General features: G+C 33.7%; 1 protein-coding gene and 1 pseudogene across 1 annotated transcript; one reads left to right on the forward strand and one right to left on the reverse strand.

Moving 5' to 3' along the window:
- Positions 1-10,236: 10,236 nt before the first annotated feature.
- On the forward strand, positions 10,237-11,914 carry LOC120146829 (annotated as a pseudogene).
- Positions 11,869-16,973, reverse strand: LOC120146827 (transcription factor EMB1444-like). The gene is made up of 10 exons (XM_039160323.1): positions 16,280-16,973; positions 15,726-15,926; positions 15,321-15,414; positions 15,173-15,214; positions 14,733-14,792; positions 13,189-14,289; positions 12,972-13,073; positions 12,634-12,780; positions 12,415-12,540; positions 11,869-12,325 (listed from the first exon to the last, which is right to left on the reverse strand). Exons 1-10 carry the CDS (start codon positions 16,375-16,377, stop codon positions 12,236-12,238), a joined length of 2,061 nt encoding a protein of 686 aa, XP_039016254.1. The 5' UTR covers positions 16,378-16,973; the 3' UTR covers positions 11,869-12,235.
- Positions 16,974-19,839: the final 2,866 nt, after the last annotated feature.

Below are 19,839 nucleotides of genomic sequence, written 5' to 3' on the forward strand. Positions count from 1 at the left end.
AATTTATAAACTTTAAAAATAATAATACTTTTTTAATCATTGAGATAAGATAAGATTATTTTTATATGAACTTTGAATTGATTTACATTGATTTTTGGTTTTCTAAGTTTTTTCCCTCTGTCCTATATGTTGTCACATGAGCTTATCACTATGCCACACGTGGATTATTTATTAGTCCATGTCTATTGTATGTGGAGTCACGTTAACATACTTTTTTAATATATATATGTAAAATTATTTAAATAATACATTTTAAGTATATTTAACGAAATAATACTTAAAATTAATTAATTATAGAAATGACACTCATTTTTTCGATTTTTTCTTTTTTTGATTAACTAGGGATGATGGTATTGTATCGATGGATATTTTCCCCTTCACTAATGAATCAATCATGCTTTGTCTCTTTTGGACAGTAGATATCCCTTATCGTAACACATAAACCATCATGTATATATTCTTCAAAATTTGTCATATTAGGTTGTAAATTGGCCAGTTTAACACCTCTCTTGGCTCAAAACAAACGTGCACGGTATCTGAAGGTAGTATTTTCTTTGTTCAATTGGCTAATAAAAGTCAATTTAGTACGTGGATTGTGGATTCCGGGTCTAGTGACCACATGGTAAGAGATCTCAAGTTGTTTCACTATTTTAAAGCTGTAGAGTCTTCATCTCATGTTCGAACTGTGGATGGTTCTTTGTTTAATATTGCAGGAAGTGGCTCCATCAGGATAAATCTGAATATTATGTTCTCTATGTTCCCAATCTCGCCTGCAACATTTTTTATGTTAGCAAATTGTCTATTGATTTGCATTGTCATACCCAATTTAATTATTTTCTTTTTAAAATTTCAAGATTCGAACTCGGAAAGGTAATTGGTATTGCTAAGCTATGCGGAGCCCTCTACCTTCTTGAAGTGAACTCCAAAATCAAGCCTACTCCAACTTATCTTAATTTGCTTCTTTATCATACTTTGTTTTTTTAAATGGCATTTTCGATTAGGACTCCCTAACTTCGTTTATCTTTAAATCTGGTAATGTAATGAATACTTTACTCTAACTTATTCACTGAGTACTCATTCAATAATATGCATCAAACGTAGAATTTTCCTTTTTCCTCCCTATTAGCCTTCAAATTTACTACAAATTTCTATTTTACACATTCTAAGATAAGGTATTCATCAGTTTTCAGTGTATCCCCACACTTAAAGATTGCATATTCCTCATGCAATGACAAATGTAGTAATAAAATGCAATGACAATAAATATGTAATGATAAAGAAGAAATGAAATGCATGCAAATAAAATTTAAGCTCGAAAAGAAATCGAATTCAGTGGTCTTCGTTTATAGCTGATGTGGTTGCCTTGTGCTTCTTTTTTCCTTTTCTTCTTGTCTATCTTGTCCTTGGCTGGGTATAGATGGGCATGGGACCCAAACATAATCTCTAAAACCCAATCCTACCAGATCATGTCGATTTTTTTAAAAAAAATTGAGATGAGGTTGCGTTGGATTTTTTTTTTAGAGATTGTGTACGAGTTGGGTCAGATTCGGATTTTGGGTAAAAATATTCGATTTGAAAAAAATATTTAATTTTACCTTTATATTTAGGGATAGTTGCAATAATGTCTCTCTATATTATTTTTTTCAATTAAATCCCTATTTTTAATAAATATATTATTCAGGTTGGGTTAAGTAAGTTTGAATTTTATTCAAAAAATCAGATTGAATTCGGATCAGGTGAATGATGTATATTTTTTGGATCGGATCAATTTTGGGTGGAGAGTGTATTTTTTAAGTTGGATCAATTGATCGAAAATCTGATCCATCTGACCGATGCCCATCACTAGCTGGGTGCTAGGATTGGGTCATCTGGGCATCAATATCCTAATATTCGGGGCTCAACAACTTCAGGGGGCCTTGGTAAACTACCATAGTCAAAGTGTTGTCCTACTACCGAGAATGCTGGTAAAAGTTTTGAGCTGATTGATTTGAATGCAATGACAATAGCTCTCTTGTCATTGGTGATGTTCTTGATGAACTCGCCATGTTCATCAATTGCATAAGTAACACCAAGAATATTTTTTTAACCTGTAATACCCAAAATATGATTAGTGACCAAACGAATAAAATAAAGGTTTGGTGGCTAAAGTGTTAACTTGTGAAAAGTTTAGAGACTAAAATTATATTTCTCCTGAAAATAATTTTATCTCATAATGAATAAATTACCCAATGAGGTTTCGATATTATGTGGTTTTTTGTACGAAAATCGTATTGAAAGCTATAAATGTTAAAGTTCAGGAAAATTTCAAGTAATCACATTGAATCGAAATTTAGAAATTTTGCTAGATAATGAATCGAAAATTTAGAAAATTTTGCTAGATAATAGAGCAAGGGAAAAGAATTCATTTCCTATGTTTAAGAATGGTATGATTTAATAAGGACCATTTGATTTAAGATGATTTCCATGTTAATATTAATCATTAGATTAAAAAGAACAAGATTGATATTTTGAAAACTTATAAGGGCAAAGTTGTAAACTACATACTCATTGATATAATTCAGCCTTTGGATGAAAAAAATTACAAGTAGGACACTGGACCTTAATGGAAAAATGGTCATTTTGCATTCAAATAAATTTTAAATTCATTTTAAGTATTAATAGTAAAAAAGACTGAATTAAAAGAAAATGAATTTCAAGAGATTTGTCAACTTTGCTTTTGTTGTCGTGAACTCGCAAGAAAATATAAGCAAGTTCTAAATTTGATTTTCAAGTTTTTTGTGTTGGATTTAAGGTTTAGACATGAAATTCAATTTTGTTTTCCAATAAATTCTCTACACTTTGATACAATTAGTTTATGGGTTTGATTAGTATACGTTATAAATTGTAGGAGATAGAATTTGGGGTTTAAGAATTTCAATTGAATTGATGATGGGTTATGAAAGATTAGATGTTTATCATTCTATACTTGATTGAAGTTGAAAATTAATTGTTAAAGCTATGGGACCTATTCAGCTATTATGAAAAGTTTAGAGTTTTGAGATGAAAATTTATTTTAAGGATTTTCACGACAGATTTGCAAGAATATAAAAATCGAGAGGGTAAACTACATCATATACCACTTAACTTTAGGCACTGTATCATTATATCATTGAACTTTTAATTTTGTCAATTAATACTGAATTTTGATATTCAACTCTATTATACTGAACTGTTAAATCGTTAATAGCATGATGTTGTGGTTAATGGCTACCAATGTGGTTGACATCGACACCTCACCAAAATGATGTTTTAATCGATTGTTAATGATTTAACGATTCAGTGGTATAATTGAAACGAAAATTAAAATTAAATGCTATAATTGGGAAAATTTGAAAGTTCAATAGTATAACGATACATAGATTTGGTGGTATTTGGTGTAGTTTACCAAATGGAGAGATGTTATAATGAAACTAACCCTTTTTCCTGGACTATAAAAGAGGAAGAAAAATAATCTAAAAATTGATTAAACATCAAATCCTCAACATACAAAATGAAGCATAGAGAGAATTTAGTATAAAGATGGGATCTTTAGACTTTACACCAGACATTTGGATTAAATTCAGAAAACAGACAAGGCTGCCAAAGGCATTTCATTTGTCAATTTGGTTCAATTTGCCAAGGCCATTACAACGAGCACAACGATTTGAGCCTGGTCCTTTCTTGCAGTATTTGCCCTCACGTAACTCCAGCTTTACGAACAAACCAGCGCCATCACATTCAGGACATCTACCAAAACAAAAACACAACATAGTTTCCACAAACATGAAGTTTCCATACACAATAATAAAGAGCTGGAGTTTAAGGAGGAATAAGATAGGTTAAGTACGTGTCCTTGCGGAGAATAGGATTGGGAAGGCAGTTTCCAACCAGAGCAACAACGGCTGCACCGGCGATTAGATAGTTGGTACCATCAGCTGAAACATCCCCAACTGCCACTACAGTTAGAGATCTCTTTTGGTTCTTGATGTTGGTCCTCGACAGAACAGTTGATCTGAGGGCGCTGCCACGGCATAACGGGAAGACAGTGGACTCCCTGGAGTTGTGACTGTTTCAGATTTGTTGTGTACATAGTTTGCAAGATGCAGGGATGCCATTGTGAATAGATTCATTGGCTGCTGTAGGTTGGCAAGGAAATGGGGGCAAGCTTATATCGGCAGATAAATAAAAACGAGGTATTAGATTGTGGATAGCAGGTGTTGTATCTAAGCATGTGTCTAGTATGGATTTAGATTTGGATAAGGCCACGTCTGAACTCAAGAATCTTGTGGTTTCCTGGATAGGTTGGTTCCCACAAAGTTCTAAGATTTATTGATTTACTGTAAAATAAGTAATTGAACTTTTTTTTTAAAACATAAAGTCAATATAAAAATATTGTTTAAACTATATCTAAATTTAATTTTAAGTGTAAATTTTTTCGTTAAAAAAATATCTAATATTTTTTTCGTTACACTTTTATGTGTCTAATATTTATAACGTTTATTTTTAAGTGTTTGGATTGTATCGACCATTAAATATTGTATCTGACACTTGTCACTATTATTTTTGAAATTTTTATTTTTAAAAAATTAAAAATTATTATTTAAAAAATCAGTTTCTTTAAAATTAAAAAAAAAACCTAAACTTAAATATCTAATTTTAAACTCCATTTATAGCCGTGGTCGGAGCCACCGCCTTCGTTACCACCAACTCATTGACCAGCCATCGCTTTTGTCATCATCCCAAATCTCTAAATACATAACCCTTAAATATCTAACCCTTCATTTAATGGATAGGATCTTAAATCCTAACCCTAAATTTAATGGGTAGTTTTAATTGGTATTAAGAAGAGGGAGCAAAGGGAGCTGGGGCTAGGAGGGAGTGCACAAGGAAGGAGATGACGTAGAGGGGACGAGGCTTTCTTAAAAATATGTTTTTTTTAATAAAATTTTTATTAAATTAAATTTTCAAATAGTAACATGTGTCATTTAACATGTTTTTTAATTAATGTTACAACGTAACCATTTAAAGTGTAACGTCCAAACATTTGACTCCTAAAAGTATAATGTGAAAAACATTAATCACTTATTTTTAAAAAATTCTTTAGAGACCTAAAGTTAACTTTTGATATAGTTTGAACACTTATTTTACATTAAATCAAATAATAATGAAGATTTTTGTGATTTTTTTTCACTAAATTAATATTTCAACCGTGAATTTTATTAATATTATTTTTTTAATAATTAAGAGATGACCTTTACATCATGAAGAGATTAATCGGCCATAAGGGGGCATGTAGATCTCTATGGAGAACATTACGCAAGAAATCTGGAACAACTGCGTAGATCATTAAGGTCAGCAGAGATATAGAGGCTTTAGCGATTGTCTGCAGCTTTGTTAGCCTCACGACGGATGAGGACGATATCCACTAGTCAAGCTTTATTGATAGTGGCAGCAATAGCTCGAACTAGAGAAAATGGACTATCGGAGATATCAGTAGATACTAGATTGTAAACATCAGCGCTATCGTTTGGATCAAAACTTTTTCGAAACCTTGAACCCATACAAACTTGAGACCTTCATAAATTCCCCATAATTCAGCTTGAAGGACCGTTGTGATACCAAGATATTTGCTGAAGCCTAAGATGAAGTTTTCATGGTGATCTCGGAGGATACCACCTGCTGACCCAATGTTACCGTTTTAAGAAATAGCTCCATCGATGTTGATGCTGATCCATCCATGGTGGGGCTGCCATTGAAAATACTTCACTCTAACCTCCTTAGTTGATGAAACAACTTTTGGGTTATTGTAGTAGGCTTTCGCCCAGGAGGTGCAAGTATCGATCATGAGATTGTTGGGGATGAGCTTGTCGCAAAAGATGGAGGAATTGCGCTGTTTCCAAAACTTCCATATAGTCGAAGCAAACAAAATATTCCAAGGAGTATCTGATAAGGGACTGACCTTGTTGTAATTCAGGTTGATAATAAGCCATTCGTCCAGTTGATAGTTATAGAACTTGGGCTGGTGATGGCCTTGGAGAAGGAACGACCAAAGGCTTGTTGTATTAGGCAATCACGCAGGATATGTAACATGGATTCCAAGGAGGAACCACTGTACGAACATGAGGCATCATGCGATAACCTCGTGTGCAACGACCACTGTACGAACATGAGGCATCATGCGATAAACCTCGTGTGCAACGAGTTTCACTTGAAAGAAGCTTGTTATGAGAGGCGAGCCAAATGAAGCATCTTACTCGTTCGGGAACAGCAAGCTTCCAAATTTGGTTCCATATAGGATGGCGAGCGTTCCGTTGATCTTTATTGAGACTGGCATATGCGCTTTCGATGGAGAATAGACATTTTGTTGAATCATTCCGGAAGCAAGTATCACTACCATTTTGGTTTAGGCGAGTGAACACTGTAGAGACGGGAGCACAACCGGAGTTAACAAATGATGGAGGAGGTTCCAATTCCAAGAGCAATCAATCGAAGTTACATCTTGAATAAGGAGATCATCCTCGATGGTAACACCTGCATTAACCCATTGTCAAAGTGTCTCCGAATCCAGGATCCGAGTGTCCTGCCAAAACTGAGTCATTGGACCATCCCCACCGACCAAGCTAGGCGTCCTCTGAAGGTTGGCCAAATATTAGCAAGTGCTCTCCAAAAAGGTGAACAGTTGGTGCGAGTGATTCCGGCACAAGATCAGAAACATTATACTTTTCTCGAAGCAGTTTAATCCAAAGGGGACCATTCGTTGAACAAAAGCGTTGCAAAATTTTATCATGAACGCTTTGTTATGGAGATAAATATTCCGAAAGCCAAGGCCACCTCGGGATAATGGTTGGCAGAGAGTGTCCCAACTTACTAGCGCATATTTTGAACACCAAATGAAGCAACGAATCAGTTTTCATTTTTTTCACAGATATGGCTGGGGAGCATGCAGTTGGCATGAAATAGGAAGGGATAGAAGCAAGAACAGATTTAGTTAAAGTGTCTTGGCCGGAAAAAGAGGGGTAAGAGAAGTTCAGCCCTTAAGCTTTTTATTAATTTTTTCGAGGATGCTTCGGCGGAGGGCATGTGTCTAACAAGAATTCCGAGTAATTACCCAATTTTTGGTGAAATCTAACTCGGGAGCTTATAACGAGGCTCGTCCTGGATTAGTATTAGGATAGAACCAGATTTTGGTCTTAGTTTTCTTCGCCTTGTGACCCGAAAGAAGGCTGAAAGTATCAAGATCTTTTCAATCGATTCAACTTGCTTCAAATTTGCTTTGGCATAGAGGCTTAATCATTGGCGAGAAGAGATGGAAAATTTCAATCTTTTCAGATCCCTCTAATCTTTAGGTTCTGATTGATACTTAAGGATTGACTAGTAGCCTGTTTTTTTTTTTTTTTTCTAGACATTGTATGGATTTTTCTTTTTCCTTTATATTGATTACATAATGATAGCATCCAAAATAAGGAGAAATTAATAATGAATTTGAGACAATAAAGAAGATACTCGAGATTGGAATTTTAGAAATAGAAAAGCATGTCAGTTGCATCTAAGTCAGAAATAGTATATAGAGAAAGTCCTTTGCAAGTGTAATATGCAGAGTACTAAACCTATTGATACTTCATTAGCAGCGCACTTCATACTTTCATCAATCTTGTCTCCATAATTAGATGATGAAATTGAATACAGGTTATATTATAATCCAATGGGATCTCTCATGTATGCCTTATCCAGACTTATCATATATAATCAGAACGGTAAGTATCATATAAAGAACACTAAAAGGTAATTCGGTGGATCTTGAGATACTTACAAGGTACTATTATGTTTGTTTACACTTTGGAATAATTTAAGATGGATTCATGGGTTCGTTAATTTTAATTTGCATGAAATCTTGATAAGATCTATCACGGGGAACTTCTTTAATATTGGAGGCTACATTATTAGTTGCAAAGTCATTAGCAGACTACAATTATTTATCAATTACTTAAACTAAGTACAAGACAATTACCGAGGCTTGTAAAGAATCAATTTGATTTAATAGACTTTTTGGTGAACTCAACGAAGAGCTTTAGATCAATACTTATTTTTTTTATAGTTAGAGTGTCGTTTTACTTACAAATAATCAAATGTTTCATGAAAGGACGGGATACATTAATGTTTGATAACATTTTGTATACGATATTATTTCTCTTGATACATTATTGTGATCAAATTAGCATTCATGTCAACCCTACAGATATATTGATTAAGTCACTTTCTATAGTTAAGTTTGATACCGTTTGAATTTGGTCGATGTTAATTATTGAAAATATCTTTTTAAGTGATTTATAGGAATACATATCACAGGTTATATATTATAATCCAATGGGATCTCTCATGTATGCCTTAGTCCAGACTTATCATATATAATCAGAACGGTAAGTATCATATAAAGAACACTAAAAAATTCGGTGGATCTTGAGATACTTACAAGGTACTATTTATGTTTGTTTACACTTTGGAATAATTTAAGATGGATTCATTGGGTTCGTTAATTTTAATTTGCATGAAATCTTGATAAAGATCTATCACGGGGAACTTCTTTAATATTGGAGGCTACATTAGTTGCAAAGTCACTTAGCAGACTACAATTATTTTATCAATTACTTAAACCAAGTACAAGACAATTACCGAGGCTTGTAAAGAATCAATTTGATTTAATAGACTTTTTGGTGAACTCAACGAAGAGCTTTAGATCAATACATTATTTTTTTTTATAGTTAGAGTGTCGTTTACTTACAAATAATCAAATGTTTCATGAAAGGACGGGATACATTAATGTTTGATAACATTTTGTATACGATATTATTTCTCTTGATAACATTATTGTGATCAAATTAGCATTCATGTCAACCCTATAGATATATTGATTAAGTCACTTTCTATAGTTAAGTTTGAATACCGTTTGATTTGGTCGATGTTAATTATTGAAAAATATCTTTTAAGTGATTTTATAGAAGAGGTAGAGAGCTTCTTCATCGAGAATTCATGTAAAGTTGGAGATTATTATAGTTGTTGATTCAAATTTCATTAGATTCGACCCGAATAGTTCGATGTCACTCGCATAGTAAACAAATAAAATAGAGAAAATAGAGTGGATTTGTTGAATCCAATTTGATTTTGACTAATAATGGGAAACTCAACTTGAATAGTCTTTATGCAAGTTTCCTTTGTATTAAAACTTATCCCTATAAATATAGGCTAGACTTAGAGTTAAAGTGAGTTGATTAATCTCACATCGCACATAGTTACAATAATCTAGTTCTCTCTTTTTCTAAAATAGCGAATTTATCTTTCTATGCGTATAGTTTTTTTATTAGAATTTTTTATATGAATTCTAAAATCTTAATTTTATCTCTTTTTACTATACAATCGTTTATACTCACCGTTATCGTTGTATAAGAAATCATAATTTTTTAAGCATAAAATCTTAAATCAGTAGAAAAAGCAACAATCAGACATAGACATGTTTTTCTACTTTCTAAGCTAATGTTTTGGATAGACCTGCTAACTTTACATTAGACATTTGGACAAAAAACAGTCACGTTTTGGGGCATGCTGATGTTCCCGACTCATCGTAAATTTATAATACAAAAACAAAAGCTTGTAGTGTCTAGAACCGAAAAGCGTGCTCTAAAAGTTCAAATTTCTCTAAGTATCCATCTGCTTTTTTTCTCGTACGTCTCTACATTATACAACGACACTTTTCATCCACCTAAAAGTAGTTTTTTATTTTATCGAAGTCAAAGAAATTAATTTGTGTGGGATTGGCATTATATGTTCACCTCCAAATTTCACTCCAACAACCGTACTACTTTTTGAAAATTTTCTACACCAAAAATGAGAGTGTAGGTTACTTTTTATAGGTCCTCGCAATGCTTTTTTTTTTTTAATGAAAGAATCAAATCATGGTAAATGGGGTTTGAGATTTTTCAGCCATTGTCAAAGATTCTTATAGCATTTGTAACAGTCGAGTCTTTTTGGCTTCAATCCTGCCCTGGATCAAGTTAAAATGGGGAAGTCAGAGACTAGATTTCCAGGAGAAAAATTTGAAACCCAGTTTACATAGCTGGTAGATTTTTTCGACGTTTTGGTTTGTCTTTTTCTGGATTCTTAATTTTCTTTGTTTTGGTTGACAATAGCCAATGAGCATTTCTTATTAACTATTTTATCCACGTTTCAGGTTATACCATTAAAACCGGAAGTGGTTAGTGTTTTCACTTCATTCAAAAAAACAAAGAGTTACAGTGGTTGGTTTAACATGGCTGAAAAGAAGCAGGTTTTAAGAATCAAGGTGGTCTCTACGGCATGACTGCCCTTGTCACTGGTGGAACAAGAGGCATAGGGTTCGACCACCTCCATTTCTATCCATCTTCTTGTTTTGTTACCTCTTTATAGGTTCCTTTCATGAATAGACGGTTCAATGGTCTGTCAGATATGCAACTGTGGGAGAACTAGCAACACTTGGGGCAGTAGTTCATACATGTTCCAGGAATCATACAGAGCTTAATGAAAAGTTACAAGAATGGCAGAGTAAGGGTTTAAGTGACTGGTTCGGTTTGACCTTTCTTGCAGAGAGCAAAGAGAGAAGCTTATGGAGACTGTCCTCATCTGTTTTTGATGGCAAACTCAGCATCCTCGTAATATTTTCTTCATCTTTTTTCAGTTCTAAGAATATGTTTTATCTCTAACCACCCAGGTTTGTCCTTAGTTCTTAATTTTGCACTCATGGACTACTGTTCACTCATTTTGTCCTTAGTTCTTAATTTTGCACTCATGGACTACTTGTTCACTCATTTTGTTAAGCTTGTCATCCACCCTTCCTTATTATGATTCTTTGATGTAAACACACAAAAGTCTTAGAGAAAACATAATCGTACCAATATACCCATAATAACACTTGTATCTGAAGACAGTGACGGATCCAGAATATTTTACTGCCGTCTCTACTCATATCCGAATCCTAGTAACATTTTTCCTTCCATGTCAATAAGTGATTGAAACGAATTTTCTCCGCAGGTCAATAATGCAGGAACCACTATAATCAAGCCTTGCGAGGAACAAACTCTGGAAGACTACACAACTGTAATGATTACCAACGTCGAGGCTCCTTATCATCTTTCTCAGCTCGCACATCCTTTCCTGAAAGCATCAGGAAATGGAAGTATTGTGTTCATCTCCTCTGTAGCTGGTTCAATGGCTCTGCCTCGGTTATCAGCTTATTCGGCGTCCAAAGGTGCAATTAACCAAATTACAAAGAGCTTAGCATGTGAGTGGGCAAAGGATAACATTCGGATAAATACGGTTTCGCCGTGGGCTGTTAGAACATCTATTACGAAACCAGTAAATTACCTCCACCTCAATAAGTAAGCATAGACATGTTTTTTAAGACCTTTAAGATTCGATTCGTTTCTGTTCCAGGAGGCAGACGCTGCATATGTTGTGGAGTTCCTTAGGCTAATAGGTGGAACGGCAATGCCGAGGATAGCGAACCAGAAGAGATTTCGATGGTGGCATTCCTTTGCCTTCCAGCTGCCTCATACATCACTGGACAGGTTATTTGTGTGGATGGAGGGTATACAGCAGGTGGCTGTTGGCCATTTCAAAACTTCAGCTTTAATTTATTCAATCCTTGAAATCTGTATCATGATGCTACTTGCATGTATTAGACAAACTTTGCGCAAAAACTAATGGGGTTGAATGAACAGTTATGGATTGTGTTTAACTGGAACATTTAGGGTATTATTGGGTGATAAGTTCTTATCATTTGTTCTCCTTTTATAAGGCTTCTATAAATGTAATGGCAGATGATTGAAGATAAATATAAGATTAAGCAAAGCTGAGAGAGGAACTGTAATTTATTCTTTCAACAAAGCACGAACTCGTGACTTAGCAACAACAAACAGTACTCGGAGTAGATTAGAGAAACAACAAAGAAGACAACACAAATAATTCACATCCTAGAGATCAACTTAAGCTCTGAACAAGGGCTTACCATAGTCATAGGTCATATATACACCCGATGGCCACAAGAAAGCCTACACTGTTGCTCGGGTTGGTTATCCACCGAGCTACCAGACATGCCGTGCACAAATGTTGAACTTTTCGCATGCAGCTTGGTCTTAGTGATATGATCGATCGCTACACTCCAGAGGTTCCTATAGATGGTTTTTCACCATTAAATATTCCTCGAGATAGGATTTCTTTGACGCTGTAAAAGCTTCATCAAAGGCCAGAAAATATCCAGTCTGTGGAAGCCACTAGAAGCCTGCAAGAAGTTTAAATTGTCTCGGATATACGACATTGTAAACATTGTTTCCGTCGGAAAACATGAAAGTTATCTGAAATGATTGGTACCTCAACAATGAAATGAGCCCATGTATTGTTTGAACAGCTCCCCATAACACCCTTTAAGATTGTTAAGTTAAAGCTTTGGATCACCTGAGCAATATCTAGAAACAGACCATGCTCATTACAAATCATCTGCAGTGGACGTAGTTGATAAATTTGTTATTAGTTTAATATTTTCTTCTTTTATTAAATAATTTTTCGTTGTGTATGCCACGAAGAACTGACCTCTATGAGTAAGTGGCCTGGATAAGCAAGATCTTTAACAACGATGGGACATACTTTCCTTTCATCTCCAATCTCAAAAGCCCAGCTTGTTCCGTTTTGGTAACCATCTTTGGTTACAGACAACCTCATATTCTTGAGATCAGATACCTGTAAATTCGAAATTCTTATTGCCTTTCAACTTCATATCATCATAAGTTCATGCTACATTGGAACTACATAACAATTTCACATTTACTCCATGGCTCTCAAAGTTGGAGAAATCTAACGATCGTTTAAATTTTACATTTCCACAGATGCAACTGTTAAATTTAAATTTTACTAACAAGGATTTTACATACCTCACGATCCACCCATTGCCTCAATTTCTCAGCTTGTTTGGTCACACTCCTCAAATACAACATGTGTTTAACGGTTTGGTCCAGAAGAGCATCAATGCTATACTGAACTCATCAGAAAAGTATATCGATTATTTCGATAAGCGTAAAAAAGTACAGATGGAGAATGTGAGTGACAAGTGAGAAGCAAAAACAGATAATAACTTGAGGAAGTACCGACCTTAGGACCATTTGGAACAAGTTCTCGAAGCTCCTTAAGCCGTTCCTGTATCATCTGTCTATCCCTTGGCCTTGGGTTATCGCCAGGTCTAGCCCTTTTCTTTCTGACAGTGGACTGTTTTTTCCCTTTTCTAGATTGTGTGTAATGGTCATCATTTGCCGGATTCTCATAATCAGTTATCGTTCTTACTGAACTCTTGAAAGAAGCTGAAATTTTAGAACAAGGATTGCTTTTCACCCCACCAGTAACTGCAGACATGAGTCTGCTTGATGAATATGAATCAGTCTTTACACTTTGAGGTCTAGAGGGCACCGGAAGTTGTCCGGTAGATGTCATTATGCTAGTGGATTTATTAGCAATATCAACAGAGCCATCATATACATGGCCAACCACAGCTTGCAACAGATAGCCTGCATCGCCTCCTTTTGCATCAATGTCATCTCTAAATGCATCCTCACTCAAAAACGATGACTCCAACAAATATTGATTTCCCTGTCTTTCAAAAACTGGTCCAAGTGCTTTGTGCAATTCACGTTCTTTGGGAAAATTAAGGAAACCGGCATTATCAATCTCATAGTCTCCAAAAGATGGTTCGAGAAAATAGCAAGCAGGGTAAGAGTTTGTAACTTCATCTAAGATTTCTCCACACTCTCCGGCTCTGTAAACATTACATTCAGGATAAGCTTGCAATTCCTCCTTAAGGCAATACAAACCGAACAGTTCACTCTCGGTTATTGCAAGCTGGTCGACACTTACAGATTGGCTTAGCGGCGATGGTAATTCACAAAGGCTAACTGGTTGGACTCTAATCCTACTGTCACTGGCATTTTCTAGAGTCTCCGGTAAATGTATTTCAGGCACCAGTAGTTCATTCGGAAAACTTAACAGCGGAACAATCTGATCTAAAGCTAACAGCTTGTTGGGCTCAACACTGTCAACAGCCTTTGAATCTTCAGAGTTCAGCGGGCTGATTAATTCACTTGAAGAGACTTCTAACTTCTCGAACGGACTTAAAATTACTGAATATGTTAACTGGGTGTGAATGTTCTTGCAGGCAAATTTATCTTTGATGTAAGCAGGAATAGACAAATCTTCAGCAACCTGTTGATGTACAGAGAAACAAATCCAAGTGTGTTAAAGTTATATTACAAGTGCAACACCTGCATTACTTCAATCTAATCACCCGACAATTTCCGCACAAAAATTCACACTCACATTAAGACGCGCAAAAATTCACTCACATTAAGACATGTATCAGTTTAAAAGCAAGGATATAATATGGAACATCGTACAGATTGTCGATTAGTAGTTGTGGTGGGGTAAGGAAAATAAGTTATCTCCTATCCGAGCACCACTGATTAATGCTCTTGCTATTCATATGGATCTCAACTCTCAATAACAACTTTCAGAGATCATGAGCTTGAAACCATCCTGGTGATCTTGTATATAGTTAAGGTGACTACAAGTGTACAACTGAGAGAGACATGGACATTATCATAGCCAATAAGACAAATTCAGAAGGAAAACAAAAAACCGATACAAACCATCTCCGACGAACCAAGCTGCAGAACTCCATGTTGAAGCACAGATACCAGCACAATTGTCTGTAGGAACATCACAAATTATCAACATAACATCCATTTTAAAGGTATAAATGGAGTGTAATTGCTTTTTCAGTCCCAATAGTTCTGAAGCTAGTTAATTAAGCCTTCCCCCCCCCCCAATTTTTTCTGATTTAATTACTTCTTAGGTCCCTATTAATTTTGAAACTAGCCAAGTTAACCATAAGCTCCCCATTTTTTGTTTAAATAATTATTAGGTTCTAGTGAAGTTTGAAATTAGACAAATTAGGCCCTAACCCCCATTTTGTTTGGTTTAAACACTTCCTAGGTCTCTGTCAAGTTTGAAGTTTGGCAATTTGGCCCCCTAATGTACTATTCTGTTCAGTCTCTGGCTAGTAAGGTGCAGTTCAGGATTATATCACCTTGATTCCTGATGCAAACTGAAGTAACCATTCCTCCGGCCACTAGCAATTAAAAAATACAATATTTGTAAGTTCAAGTATGTGTTATCCATCATTTTGCAGAACTCAACCATCTTAAATGTATCATACATCATTAATAGAAACTTACCTCAGGAGCTAACTTCAAGTCAGCTTTGCCAGTGAAAATATTGTCATAGGAAATCCAGCAATGCTTCCCCGTATATGCTACTTTACCAACAAACCTGTTCAATGTAGAGATGCAAAATCAATATTTGTTTCAATCACCAAAGAATCAACTTGTAAGAGCAAAGTTTGGCTCGGTAAATCTTTCCAAGAAACAGAGACAGATGTAGGTGCATGATCATAAATATGAGATAACGGTAGCATGAGAGCCAGAGGCCCTGCATGATAAATTTCCTGAAGCAAAGCTTTCCTTCAGGAAGAGCCACAATCAAGGAAACTTTAATAACCCCCAAAGTAAAACAAAACTGTTAATCGTATCACAAGAAATGAACACTACAGCAAACATTAAAAGTTGAGATCCAAATTTTACCCCTCTCCCCATGCATACTTAAGATGCGACATACGAGCCACCAACAGGCCAATTGGGTATCCTCCAAAACGACCATGAGGGATGTTCATTTCAAAGTGTGATGGGATAATCTCACTGTTGGGATAAACATCAGTTGAGATATTTTCCACAGATTCTCTTGGTATTGGATATACACAATACCCATCCTCCCAGGTCAAAACCCTGAAATCAACACGAGACTCATGACATCATTCTAAACGGAAACTTTCGTTATTTAAAAGAAGAAGAAAACAAGTATAGTCCAAAATTACAGATGCATTAATCATACGAGTAATTCTACTAGCATGAAGAATACCAAAAGTTCATCAGGTTTCTAGTTTCAGAGCATATGTTATCAGATCATTTGCCATTAAAAAATACCAACACGAGCAGTTTATGCCCAAAAATAGTAGTATTTCAAAAAGAATTCAGCCAAGATATCTACATCAAGACATGGAAACAAATTGAACTTAAGTTTAGCAAACATTAATACTATTACATGATCTCTTTCAACTAAACTCAAAAGAGAAACTTACAAGGGGCTCCTGTGCCTAAGCTTCCAAAGCACAGCATATTTCCAAGGTGAATTGGTGCAAAAACTCTTCAAAAACTGCCTTAAAGAAGAATTCGCCATTGTTCTTCAACTAAAAGAAAAAACCACAGATTTCTGTTGCACTCTAAAACCAAATACTCACACCACACTTAAATCACTCAATTTTAGCCCTCCTCTAGCTGCCACGGTATGATCCTCGACCCGCCTGTTTTATTCTCAATCCAGCCCTTCGTTTGATCGGTGGCCCCATTGAACAAAGCAGCAAAAACACCATCTCGCTTTAAAATCACACAGAAAACACTCTTATTTTTAACCAAAGAAACAAGTGGTTTCTCTCACTACAAACAATTAAACAACATAAAACGCCGAACCCATCTCCATTTTTGCAACTTCAAATGAAAGGTCCATTAAAAACCCAAACTTCATAAGCAGAAGTTGGAGCTTGAAAACTTTAAAAATAACTGGAAGCTGAAACAAGTCGAGAGCGTTGGGTATCCAGAAACGATGAAAAAGAAGGATCTTTGGGACAGTTCAAAGAAGAAAGAGATGTTCAAATTCGTTGGATTCCATTATATTTGCTTTAGGGCGATCTTAATCAAAACTGTAAAAACAAAGGTAAGAGACAGAAAGAGTGGGTTTTCCACAGCACGGCAATGCACTGCACTCCTCTATAGTACCTAAACGACTTCAATGCTCTGCTTATTATAGTAGATTAATTGTTCGCGCCGCCGGTGACCGGTCACATAATGAATAAATTTAAAAATAAATAAATAAAGTGGTGTCAAAAGTCAGATTTTATATGAATATAAAATTATGATTGAAGAAAATAAGATTATACAATGTAATACTACATAACAAGATTACGAAAATATAAATACTTTTTTTTTTATTAGAACAGAAGAAACCACTCCAGGCAGTCCTTCTGCTGTAACATATTGATTAAAATTATTTTGATTACTGAATTTTGAGCTGAGAGATAGGATATTGATTATGATTTTATATAAAAAAATATAAAACAAAAATTATACCCTAATTATATATATTAATAATTAATAATAAATATTAGAGTAGGTATAATAAATAAGATTTTATTTATGATTAGACTTAAATTTTATTTGAAAAATAATTAGTAAAATAAAAGACTTTATATTTTATAAGTGTTCAAATTATACCATTTTTTATTTATGTGTCTAAACTATTTTTCGGTCAATTTAAGTGTCTAATGTTATAAACGTTATCATTTTAATTGTCATGATCATAACAGTTGTTAAAAAATCTCGTTAATTAACATATGTCATATTTAAATATTTTTGAAGATTTTATTTTAAAAAATTTAAAAATAAATTATTATATTTATAAAAAAAATCAAAAAAAAATCTACACCCTCGTCCCCTCCCTCTCTCTCTCTCTCTCACCCATAGCACTCTCTCCCGTCTCCCTTTACACAAAATTAACATTTGGTAACGGTGACCGAAACGATTTCAAAGACTAATAACAGTGATTGTGTCATCAGGTGGCTATGTCATCGGTGGAGATTTGGTTAATGACATCCACGACAAATAATAGTGATTGGTGTGAGTATATGAATTATTTTTTCTAGAGATTCTGGATTTAAGTAAATTCGTCTGTAGGGTGTGCACAATATTAATTTGTTAAAAAGTTTTGAACATATATTATTTTATAATCGTCTAAACTATTCAAAAAATATTTTAATATAATTTTAAGAGATTCGTGTTAATTTAAAAAACGGTACTATTAAATTATTTCAAAAAACTACTTTCATTGATATAATGTATGCACATAGACAGGCGTATGATTTTATATTAGATGATGAATCTTTAAAATTTTAAAAATAAATAAATTTATAAAATTTTAAGAGACGAAAACATATTTTTAATAAAAAATACATAAAATTTAAAATAAATAATAATTTTAAATTTCAAGAAAACAATTACGCATGAATGAAGAAATGATGGCATTACTGAACTCACAGAATTTTGCCTCAATAATAATGTTGTTGTTGCTAACTTTGTTTGGATTGGACCGACAAAGTTGACTATTTCTCTTTCTTAGACAGTAAGATTGTTAAGCTAACAAATTAACCACTTGACTAATAACTAATTCGATATTATTAATATACGGAAATTCTTAAAAATAATTTGACTTTCAATATACATGCATGTCATTAATTAGAATGACGGTCAGAGATTTTCCTAACCTCATATAAAATGAAATTTGACAAATAAATTATGTTTTATATAGTACAAAGACATGGAAATTTAATTTGTAGGTTAAGTTGACTTTCTAATAATAATAATAATAATAATATAAAGACGTGCTTAATTTGCATACCTCAACAAAATTATAAAAATCAAAAGTAAAACATGATTGTGATGTTATTATTATTAATAATATTGAATAAAACTCATTACAATAATAATGTTTAATAATATGAGTTGAAAGAAAAGTAACAACCACTTCAATTTATTTATTTATTTATTTTCTAATACCTGTTTAGATGCTGTTATATATAAAATTATAAAAAGCAGTGTCAAATACATACAATGTCATATATTCATTGAATTATTATAAATTCTAATGCAAAGGGCAATGGTGGCCTTACGGTCCACTATGCCTCATCTTTAATTATTAATTTATTAGTTATAGTTATGAATTCGACTTGAATCACACAATTTAATTTCTATTTAATTATTTTTTCCTCTCCATAGTAATTTAATGGAACAAAGAAGTATTTAATTTATATGTTTTTTTAACACTACTGTATAATATATGAAAATATAATTACCATTTAATAAGTATACGTGAGTGTAATTATAAAAAAATTAATTCACTATACATGTTTAACTGACATAGCATAATTATTTTTTAATTATTTATACCATGTTTGATAGTATAAATTGTAATTACATAATAAACAATTATAAAATAAAAAATATAACCAGACTTATAATTACACTAATTTTCACTCTCTTTTAAGAAATGAAGAGTATAATTGGAATCTTTAACTACACTCAATTCAATAAAACCCATAATTATGATGATTGCTCAAACTAGGGTTGTAAACAAGTCGAGTCGAGCTCGAGTATTGTGGAGTTCAGCTCGAAAGCTTTAAAATAAAACTCGACTCGTCTCGAAAGCTCACGAGCCTAAAATTTCCAAACTCGAATCGAACTCAAAACCATGAATTGAAGCTAAAAAACTCGAAATAAAAAAAAACTTAAATTTAACTAGGTTGAAGCTCAAACTCGAATCTAAACCTTAATTACATTGAAATCTTATATTGTATTTAAAAAAAATCAACACATAAATGTTAATAATTTAATTTCAAAAACTAAACTTTAATATATTATTTTTTTTAGTCGAGTATAAAGTAGCTCGTTTCGGCTCATTAAGAAATCGAATCTAATCTATTCAAGTTGAGTATCTATCAAGCTTTTATCAAATCGAGCTCGAGTAGGTCACGATCTGTCTCGTCTTATTTACAGCCCTAGCTCAAACACACTATAATTAGGGATGGACTAA

This window comes from Hibiscus syriacus, unplaced genomic scaffold, assembly GCF_006381635.1.
Source record: "Hibiscus syriacus cultivar Baekdansim isolate YM2019G1 unplaced genomic scaffold, ASM638163v2 tig00110931_pilon, whole genome shotgun sequence".
Taxonomy (NCBI): domain Eukaryota; kingdom Viridiplantae; phylum Streptophyta; class Magnoliopsida; order Malvales; family Malvaceae; genus Hibiscus; species Hibiscus syriacus.

Coding starts and splice junctions, on each gene's coding strand:
- LOC120146827 (XM_039160323.1), bottom strand. CDS start 16,377: ATGGCGAATTCTTCTTTAAGGCAGTTTTTGAAGAGTTTTTGCACCAAT. Junction 13,074..13,188: donor TTGTTCCAAATGGTCCTAAG/GTCGGTACTTCC, acceptor TGATGAGTTCAG/TATAGCATTGATGCTCTTCT. Junction 12,781..12,971: donor GGCAATGGGTGGATCGTGAG/GTATGTAAAATC, acceptor TCGAATTTACAG/GTATCTGATCTCAAGAATAT.